Consider the following 10,935-nt stretch of genomic DNA (forward strand, 5'->3'; position numbering starts at 1 on the left):
CACTGGAAGCAGACTGTCTTCTACCTGGATGATTACCTGACTGTCAAGACTGGCGAGGAGATCTTTGGCACAATCAGCATGAAGCCAAACATCAAGAACAATGTAAGCAGAACTCCACCTTTGAGAACAAGTTGGAGGTTCTTTCTCACTAGCTGTGTGCTTTGATTTTACTATTGTGTCTTCCTTCATCACTGCATTTGGTTGCTGTGTGCATCATGTCTGACTCATTGCTGTTGGTTTGCAGAGGGACCTGGACTTCACCGTAGACATTGACTTCAAGGGTCAGCTGTGCGAGATGTCCAAGACCTCTGAGTACAGGATGCGTTAAGTCCCTTAGTCCCCTCCTGTGTTAGTTTGTCTTTAGTAGATGACAGATTAAACTGTTTGACTCAGTCTGTACAATAATTCAACGCTCCCCATGCAGCAACATTTTAATAACTGTATTTTTTTTTTTTTCTTGTCATTTTCTTGTCCAAACCTCAACAGTATTTAAAAGGTTTTCACATCCTTGGGGTCAAAGTGCATTGGCGTGGTGTTTCATTGTGCAGTAGTCACTCAACAAATGGCGTGCATTTGACATGTACCTAGTGTTTGTATCCAACATTTTGGGTTTTGCTCTGGGGTTCTTGTCCTTTTGCATGCGCGAGATCCATATAGACACCAACACAACAGCCCCGCTGACATGTCTGCATTACAGTATTACTGTTCAGTCACGTTGGCCCTCTGTATGGTCATTACATGACCACCTCTTTGGTTCTGTTGAAGCTGCATGTGGGTTTTGGGATTCTATAAAGTCAAGAACCCCTGCCTCTTCCTCTTATGTTCCAGTGATTTGAAACCATGTGTAACTGACAAGGAAACTGTCCACCTAACACCTTTAGGTCCTGTTCAAACCAAAAAAATAACAATGTTTAAAACAGAATAAATATATAAAGGTGTGGTGCTGGTGTGAATGAAGTGCTCCAGGTTCCAGTGAGATGACATTTCACAAGGCTTATCAGGACTTTGAGGCACAGCATGCTCTGCAGTTAAGAAATTTTGTCCCAATCTACATACTAATTCTACATAGCTTGTACTACGTAGCAGTTGTCATACTGCTTTAGCAGCCAAACAAAGTATCCAGATACTATTTAAACAGGAATATGTATGTTGGATGTAAATCAATCCACAGTTTTGTAAAGCCACTGCCATGTAAACTTCAGAGACATCAAAATGTGTTCCTAAGTTTTAATACATACTTTTTTTTTTCCATTTTTACGAGCCATCTAATTACCATCCACAATTCATTAAGTTCTTCAGCTATGAGCAGCCTCTCCATTTCCTTTGGGGGCAGACAGTGCATCAACAGCACACTTAAAAATGAACTGCATTTAGTGTGAATACTGTGGTTTGGCTTGAACTTATTTTGCAACGTATCCATTGTGAACTCATTACATACTACTGCTTAGAATCAGTATTAGTATTTGGGGAAGGATGCTGTACACATGCATGGTTGTTTTCAACTATAACCAGAAGCGGGCTGCTCCAAACCTGTAACCGTTTGATATTGGGCTGATGTCATTTGTGATAGTGGGGTTGCAGCAGTACCAGCTATCCTCCCTTATTTGGCTTTGATCAGAATACACCCTATTGAGAAAACTACCCTTGAGCATCTTGAAGTGTTGATTACTGCTGCACCTGAGTTAAAAGATGGCCTGGTTCCAGCTGGCTCCACAGGTGTCCTGGAGCCCATATTTTTGTCTTGATACAACGTGTCTGAGGCTGCTTGTGTCAACCTGAACAGTAGTAACATTGTTGGCACTGTGCAGAGACTGCTCTGACTCATGTCATCACACTTAGATTTTTCTCTTTTGTATTTTTTTTTTGCTGCTTTTTTAAATAAAATAAAATTAATAAACATACATGTAAGTTTCCTTGCATTTGTTACAAAATAATGTGAGTTGTGTGGTACTCTCTCAACAGCATCTTTCTGAAGGATTCAGCTTTTTTCCCCCCATTAACTCATTCTGTACCTTTACATGCACAGTTAAGTAGAGCTATGGTTACAGCTCAACTAGGCAATTTAACTGGACTACTGTCCTTGTCCCAGTATACAAGCACGGGAGGGGAATCGATTATTGACCAAAGTATGTCCAACTCTGCTATGACAGGTGGCGATGTGCCCTCTTTCAGGGCTTGTTAGAATTGGGCCTTTTTCAGGTTGACTTGTTGCATCACAGACCAAACAATCGATAAGTTAGCTACACTTAGCTAGCAGCAAACTGGTACTGTGATGGACAACTTAACAACTCTGTACATTTTGTCTGTTCAAAACTGCATGGCGCTAGATGTAGATTTTGCCATGTTACCAGCTTCCTTTTCTGTTATGCGTTTAATGGTATTCAACCTCTGGGTTAAAGCCCAGGGCGGAAATTGCGGAGCATATGAAGAGCACCTAGGCCAGTTTGGGTCTGATTGACTGTATACATGCAGGAGTAATTCAGCTCCCAATCACATGATGTGGGTGTGTTAGTCCAACTTTGAGAAATTTGATTTAGTATGATTTCAGCTGGACAAACATGTTAACATGTATTTTAAATGTCCAGTTTTGGTCAAACTAACACAATAAACCCATTTTCTCTGATGTCATGTAAACATATTGAGTGAGTTGTATATCCAATCTGCAAGAAGACATTCTGTTACATGCATACAATCACACAAAAATCTTGGAGTCACACAGTTATCACAACAACTAAATATTCATCTGCTTAAAGTTTTTCTTAAATTTCACAATGAATCTGTGGACATAATGATCGTTGCAAACATCACTTTCTCATGAAAACATCTTGACAAAATAAGCAACAATTAATTTTTGTCCCCTTTATGTCAATATTTGTTTTGCACCAGATGCCACGTGACAAAGTCATCCACTTAAGATTCAAAAATGTGTCTCATATTCATATTTTCATTATGTGCGGTGTTCATGGCATACTAAGGAAGAAAGGCTAATGTACATCTAAGCATAAGAAAAAAAATTACAAGATTAAAGATACATCCTACAGATGCGCTGGGACACATCAGTGATTTGACCTGGTGTCATTGGGTGTTTCGGGTCTGTTGACAAATCAGAGACCCTCGCCCAGGCGCCCCGACCGGAGTTGATCAGACTCCAGCATGTGTCCCAGCAGCAGTTGGCCAAGGATCTGCCCTGTTAATCCAAAGCCACAATGTGGCTTTTTCTGCAGCTTCAGCTGCAGCTTTGATAGCCGTCCTCTTTGCCTCCCCAGTGATACCTAGCAGTGTGAACTCCTTGCAGAGTGATCGCCCCACAAATCCTCTGCAGCCCACTTCAGAGGCTCTCAGCGAGTTTGCCAGCCTTGCCCCCTGCACTGTTCAAAAACCTCATGGTACTTGGAGCGCTTCCTCTCATTGGCCTCTAGACCAACAGTAGGTTTGCAGGACTTGGTAGGACATCACGAACAGCTTGGCAAAAAACCTGGTGTGATGGAAGTCTGCTTTCCAGGTGTTGGGCCAGGTCATTTTCTGTTGCAGCACATTTTCCCATTTTGTCCAAGCTCCTTGCTGTCCCATTCCCACCATCCTGTTGGCTCGTGCTTCCTCCCCGCCTGCCCCAATGTCCTCCTGAAAAAAGGTGTTGCCATTTTCTGCTTTGAGCCTTGTTAACCCTGGTTGCTGGGAAGTAATCAAAGCCTGCATGCCCGGTTGCTATGGACCCCACCAGCATCCTCTGCTCGAGCGTTGACTCAGCCACCTCCAGAGATTTTTCTGCTTTCCACTTCCTGCGTGTATGCACCTGGATGCCAGCTGATGCTACCCACAGATCCCTGGACTCCCTGTACTGCAGAGCTTCCTGTGTCCTTGACACCAATGTACTATTCTGTGAGGCCACTGATTGGAAGTTGCAGGGTGTTGCTTGTGCTGTACAGAGCAGAGCTGCACAGGCTATAAGGTAGACCAAGCCATCTTTGCAAGTCGTTGCTGATTTGTCTCTCCAGGGACTCTACTGTTGTCATGGGCACTGTGAATACCAGCAGTGGCCACAGGATACAGGCTGAATGGATTGCTGGTAAATCCAGGCCTTGCACCTCCCTGGCAGAGCGGATTTGTCCACCTTGCTGAGCCAGGTCTCAAGCTCTTTGCTGGTTGTCTCGTAGGAGGCAGAGTCTTTAAGGCTTCAGTCAAAAACCTTCCCGAGGCTCTTGACTGGCTGCTCTGTAATGGACAGAATAGTTTCTCTGGCCAGTGAGAACTGGAACCTGTCCACTACTCTCCACCTCTTGAGCACTAGAGACCTTAATTTTTCTGGCTCAAAGCTTATCCTTGCCCAGGTGATGAGCTTCTCTAGGCCTTGCAGAATCCACCTGCTGCCCGGGACAGATGTAGTGGTAACAGTGAGGTCATCCATGAAGGCTCTTATTTGGGGCTGTTGCACTCCAGTGTTGGTCAAGGGGCCTCTGCACTCTACCTCTGCTGACTTGACAATCAAGTTCATTACGAGGGCGAAAAGGATGACTGAGTCTGATGTACCCAACCCAGCTGTGACTCTTCATCTGAAAATCCCATAGTAATCCAGGATAAGGTCCATGATTTTGCTGGGAACATGATGTCAGTGGAGGGCGAGCTCAGCAAGCTTGTGAGGGATGGATCCATATGCATTGGCGAGGTCCAGCCATAACACGGTCAGGTCTCCGTTCCCTTCCTGAGTGTTCCTGAGGTCTTCAGCTCCATCCTCACTGTTAGTGTAAGTGGATGAAGCTGGTTGAGATGTGCCTGCAGTTTAAACTGTAAAAAGAAGCTATCTGTTTAAACTTAAAAAAAAAAAAAGATGGTTTCCGGGCTGCCTTAAGATTTTAAGTTCACCAAATTGGAAAAAAACAAGTTGAACTAATTGGCGGCACAGTGGTGGGGCAGCTCCTCCGTGTGGAGCATACATGCTCTCCCCTTGTCAGCATGGGTTTTCTCCAGGTTCTCCTGCTTCCTTCTACAGTCCAAACACATGCAGGTTAATTGGTGACGCTAAACTGGCCATAGGTGTGAATGTGGTGTGGTTGTCTGTCGCTATGTGTCAGCCCTGTGATAATCTGGCGACCTGTCCAGGATGTACCCCGCACCTGCAACCCCCAACAGGATAAGTGAATACGGAAAGGATGAATTAAGTTAGGGGTAGAGGTAACTGTGTAATTGTTCATCGTGTCTTCTCAAATTGAATCCAAATGTCCACCATCTGAACTTGCCTATTGAGCCCTTGCTGACTTCAGTTGCACGTACTCTGACATTAATTTTCAGTTGTCATCATGTAAAGTTTGTGAGGGCAGACTGTAAACTGCTGATGGACAATCTTTCAGTCTGTTTCACTTGCTTGGTCCTCAGCCGGAAAAGGGTGGATTGCCCACTCCAGGTTGGGGGGGGGGGGGGGGGTCCTGCCTCAGGTGGAGGAGTTTAAGTATCTCGGGATCTTGTTCACGAGTGAGGGTAGGATGGAGCGGGAGATTGACAGGCGGATTGGGGTGGTGTCAGCTGTGATGCAGGCGCTTAACCGGTCCGTTGTGGTGAAAAGGGAGCTTAGCCAGAAAGCTAGGCTCTCGATTTACTGGTCAATCTATGTTCCAACCCTCACCTATGGTCACAAGCTCTAGGTAGTGGCCAATAGAATGAGCCGAAATGAGTTTCCTCCGTAGGATGGCTGGGCTCAGCCTTAGAGATAGGGTGAGGAGCTCGGACATCCGGGAGGGACTCGGAGTAGAGCCGCTGCTTCTCCACATTGAGAGGAGCCAGTTGAGGTGGTTTGCGCAGCTGGTAAAGATGCCTTCTGGACGCCTCTCTTGGGAGGTATTCCGGGCATGTCCAACCGGGAGGAGACCTCGAGGCCGCCCCAGGACACTCTGGAGGGATTACATCACCTGGCTGGCCTGGGAATGCCTCGGGGTTCCCTCGGAAGAGCTGACGGAAGTGGCTGGGAAGAGGACTGTCTGGGCTTCCCTGCTGAGGCTGCTGCCCCTGCGACCCGGACTCGGATAAGCAGAGGACGACGAGACGAGTACAAGCACTTGTCAGGGAAACGTTAGAGTGAAAGCTACAGTCATATACATGGTGATCACTGCTGTCATTCCTCACACGAGCTGATGAATATCTGCTCATCTGTCCCAGCAGATAACAAGATATAATCCCATGACCGCCTGCAGGCATTTTGTGACTGAACTAAATGATTTTTATACATTTCTGTACAATATGTAAGCTACACACATTCAAATGTAATGAACTGGGTTTTACTTACATTCAAGAGCTGTTGTTTTTCAGCCAGTTTTCTTAGCCTATATATTTGGCATTACACGGCACAGCCCAATTTGATCTCCATCGGGCCAGACCAGTAAAACCATTGCATAGTAACACATAAATAACACTTCAAATTTTCCCCCTTAAGTGTAAAGCAGTGCAAGTACAGTGCCTTGCAAAAGTATTTATGCCCTTGGCATTTTTCCTATTTTGTTGCATTACAGCCTGTCATTTTTATTTGGATTCTTCTGTAATGGACCTAAACAAGTCAAATTTGGTGAAGAGAAATGAAAAAAAAAAAAAATAAAAATGTGGTGCCACAACAAACCTGCCAAGAGAGGGCTGCCCATCAAACTCAAGGTTCAGGCTAGTGCTGGGCACGGCAGTTCTTTAGATGTTACTGAATCACTAGAATCAGTTCACTAAAAAGATTCGTTCAAAAGATTCGTTCACCGAATCGTTCAGCGCTTGGCGGGAGGAGCCTGCGACTGCGACTCACTGAACTGATACACGGCTCAACAATTCATGTTTCAGTTCGGAGAGTGATATTGTGTTCTTCCATTCATATATGTGTTGCCATAATCTGACATGTATAATTAACTGTCGTTCATATTTTTTGCTGCAATTCTCATCTTTTAATTCTATTCATAATTTTGTTGACATTTATTATTTGCTCTACCACTATTTTTTTCAGCCATTAATCACTCACTTATATTTCGTTCTATTGTTACTTGTTTTATACAGTACTTGTTACATGATGTGTTGTACTGTACGTGTGTTGTTGCTGTGGGAATTTGGCAAAGTAAAAGTTATTTCACTCCGAGATAACTAAAGTACCTAATAGAAATGAACAAACTCCCGGTTACTTACTGTGTAGTCCATTCAGTGAACGTACCACAGTACTCAGTGATCCGTTCACTGAATGTACTGCGGATCACTGAGTCACTTAACATGCACACTTTTGCACAGTTACCTCATAATGAGAGGATCTGACAGTCTAAGCCACGCGTTTTCTCAAACTGCGGGTTTTATACTGTATGTGAGTTGTTGCTTGCTGTAGCAATTTAGCAAAGTTAAAAAAAAAGTTATTTTTCTCCGGGATCAATAAAGTGCCTATTACACTTGAACACACCACACCCCCAGTCTCCATGCTGCAGCTGCTGCTCTGCACTGACTGGTGAGTCTCACTCTTCTCATTACTGCTGCCAGCCTAACGTTTTAAGTTTGTTTATCTGGAAACTAAATCTGTTAAAACAACAGGGAGGTGTGTGTATATGTTTATGTGGCTTGACTCCTGGCTACATTAGCCATTAGCTTGGAGAAAACGGTCCCCATGAAAGTGTATCCCTGAGAGGAAATGATCGGGTGATTCGTTCACAGAGTGATTCGTCAGGCGGGTAGGCGGTCCGTCCCTCCCTGCAGCCTGGCTGTCTCCGCCTCGCGAGTGATTCATCATTCGCACGGACACAGTTCAGGGAGTGATTCAGTTCAGTACGTTCACTGAAAAGATTTGTTCTTTTGAACGACACATTCGTGACCGACACAACACTAGTTCAGGCAAAGAGAGCATCAGAGAGACAACACAGAGACCAAAGAGAGAGCTGGGCTTTATAGGAGAGTAGCCAGAAAAAAGCCATTGCATGGATAAAGAAATAAGAACATGTTTCAAGTTCGCCAGAAGGCATGTGGGAAACTCCCCACATATGGAAGAAGGTACTCTGGTCATATCAGATTGAAGTTGAACTTTCTGGCCACTCTTCCATAAAGCCTAGCTCTGTGTCTGATGGTTGGGTACAGCAGTGCTCTTCAGAAGTGTCTTTGTCGCTTATTTGGCAGTAGTTTTACATAACCCTCTTGAGAGAAATGCTCAGTGCAAATACTGAGCTGTATCAGTCAGTCTTGTGTGTGGAGTGTTGTCTATATTCAATGCAGCTAGCCACAGCTGTTTTCATCTCTTTGTTTGAACAGCCTGGAAAAAACACAAGCATTAAAGAGGACCTATTATGCTTTTTGGGGTTTTCCCCCTTCTTTAGTGTGTTTTATAGCATTTTTCTGCCTCTATAAGGTCTGCCAAGTAAAAAAAAAAAAAAAAAAAAAAAAAGGCCAGGCTAAAGGGAGTTCTGTCTCCCCACAGTCACACAGCTCCTGAGCTGCCTGAAATGGCTCGTTTGAATTTCCCGCCTTTACTTCCGCAAAGTCATTTCCTAACAATGTAACAAATTAGCAATGCACACAGTGCCTGCCTGCCGGCCACTGAGCTGCACCCTCAAACAAACCTGCTCCGAGTAGAGCTGGAGCAGAGGCTGCAGAATTTGAACCGTTGAGGAGCTGTTGAGGAGACACCACGTCTAGGAAAATGACACTGCTCATTGTGACCAAAAATTGCCCTCGTTTGGACTGCCGAAGGAAGAAGGAACAAAGAAGAGGTGGTTGGAATTTATTTTTGATACAATTCCTTCGCAATACAACCCAGATATTTTATTGTGTTCCCTCTATTTTCCTGAGGACTGCTTCACAAACTGGCAAGTTTACTGCTGCATTTTCAAAACGATTACACTTGAAAGCCGGAGAAGTTCAATCAATCAATCAATCAATCAATCAATCAATTTTATTTATAAAGCCCAATATCACAAATCACAATTTGCCTCACAGGGCTTTACAGCATACGACATCCCTCTGTCCTTATGACCCTCACAGCGGATAAGGAAAAACTCCCCAAAAAAACCCCTTTAACGGGGAAAAAAAACAGTAGAAACCTCAGGAAGAGCAACTGAGGAGGGATCCCTCTTCCAGGACAGACAGACGTGCAATAGATGTCGTACAGAACAGATCAGCATAATAAATTAACAGTAATCCATATGACAGAGAGAGAGAGAGAGAGAGAGAGAGAGAGAGAGATATGCAGGTAATGACAGTAGCTAGTCATGGTGTGATGAAGCCCCGTGAACGTATCGAATCTTTCCGGCCATTGCTTCGCCAAAAGGCCAATCACACGAAGCCCCGTTTAACAGCTCATTTGGGAGTACTGACATCTGCTGGTCCTACTGTGATATTACATGTGGGCAACATCTCAGTGGATCTGTACACAAAATGATACAAGTATTATGTCAGAATCCCCATAGGAGGTATTGTAAAGTAAGACGAAATTATATTATATATATATATATATATATATATATATATATACACACACACATATACACATATACAGTACAGGCCAAAAGTTTGGACACACCTTCTCATTCAATGCGTTTTCTTTATTTTCATGACTATTTACATTGTAGATTCTCACTGAAGGCATCAAAACTATGAATGAACACATGTGGAGTTATGTACTTAACAGAAAAAGGTGAAATAACTGAAAACATGTTTTATATTCTAGTTTCTTCAAAATAGCCACCCTTTGCTCTGATTACTGCTTTGCACACTCTTGGCATTCTCTCCATGGACAACATATATTTGTTATGTTGTTTTGTTTTTTCAGCAGATGTATGTTAGATTTTACCTTTTTGGGAGATATCAGGTCAAAATGCTTCCAAATTGCAGATGCCAGGTGATGGCTTCATTTGGACACGCCCCCTTTGCTCGACACAGGCCTCGGTACTTCTGCATCAGACGTAACATCACTAACAGTAGCTTACAACAACATTAATGAAAGTAATAATATTATAGTTATAGTTCTGGTTACTGCGGTACAATATGTTGAAAGTATGTATTAATACCTGGCAGTATACATGTGTGACAATAATCATATGTGTATAATAACAGAAGAAGTATGACTAATGACTAATGATGGCAGCAGCAGCAGGAGGCATCTGGCGGGACCACGGCAGCAGCACAACCACACACGTCACGCTGTCCAGGCACCGCTGTGATATGAGTTAATCTGAGAGACAGTGGAGCACAAAGGCTCCGGAGAAGAAGCCGAGTTAGTGACATCCAGAATGGCCGGGTTAGCTAGATTAGATGCAGTAATAGGATACGAGAGAGAGAGAGAGAGAGAGAGAGAGAGAGAGAGAGAGAGAAGGAGAGAAGGGGCCCGGTGTATTATAGAGGGGTCCTCCGGCAGACTAGGCCTAAGTCAGCCTAACTAAGGGCTGGTACAGGACAAGCCTGAGCCAGCCCTAACTATAAGCTTTATCAAAGAGGAAAGTCTTAAGTCTAGTCTTAAATGTGGAGACGGTGTCTGCCTCCCGGACCGTAACAGGAAGATGATTCCACAGGAGAGGAGCCTGATAGCTAAAGGCTCTGGCTCCTGATCTACTTTTGGAGACTTTAGGGACCACGAGTAACCCTGCGTTCTCAGAGCGCAGTGTTCTGGTGGGATAATATGGCACTATGAGCTCTCTAAGATATGACGGAGCTTGACCATTTAGAGCTTTATAAGTTAACAGTTGGATTTTAAATTCAATTCTGGATTTTACAGGGAGCCAGTGCAGAGAAGCTAAAACAGGAGAGATATGATCGCGTTTATTAGTTCCTGTTAGTACACGTGCTGCTGCATTCTGAATTAGCTGGAGAGTTTTTAAGGACTTACTAGAGCTACCTGATAATAGAGAGTTACAGTAATCCAGCCTTGAGGTAACAAAAGCGTGGACCAATTTTTCTGCATCTTTAGGATAGGCCTAATTTTCGCAATATTACGCAGATGAAAAATGCAGT

The 10,935-nt window shown here is 43.9% G+C and overlaps 1 protein-coding gene and 1 long non-coding RNA gene across 3 annotated transcripts in view; one reads left to right on the forward strand and one right to left on the reverse strand.

Moving 5' to 3' along the window:
- prmt1 (protein arginine methyltransferase 1) overlaps positions 1-1,901 on the forward strand; it is a 21,179-nt gene extending 19,278 nt beyond the window's left edge. For both annotated transcript variants that reach the window (XM_049560312.1, XM_049560313.1), the window contains exons 9-10: positions 1-102; positions 245-1,901. The exon at positions 1-102 is cut by the window's left edge and continues 20 nt beyond it. In XM_049560312.1, coding sequence (XP_049416269.1) covers positions 1-102; positions 245-328 — 186 coding nt within the window. In that variant the 3' untranslated portion in view covers positions 329-1,901. The remainder of the gene's footprint in view (positions 103-244) is intronic.
- Positions 1,902-9,274: 7,373 nt separating this feature from the next.
- On the reverse strand, positions 9,275-10,215 carry LOC125878892 (uncharacterized). Its single transcript, XR_007447816.1, has 3 exons — positions 9,996-10,215; positions 9,779-9,879; positions 9,275-9,352 (listed from the first exon to the last, which is right to left on the reverse strand). It is a non-coding gene; the product is annotated as an uncharacterized LOC125878892 (long non-coding RNA).
- Positions 10,216-10,935: the final 720 nt, after the last annotated feature.

The sequence above is a fragment of the Epinephelus fuscoguttatus genome, linkage group LG19, assembly GCF_011397635.1.
Source record: "Epinephelus fuscoguttatus linkage group LG19, E.fuscoguttatus.final_Chr_v1".
NCBI classification, from domain to species: Eukaryota; Metazoa; Chordata; class Actinopteri; order Perciformes; family Serranidae; genus Epinephelus; species Epinephelus fuscoguttatus.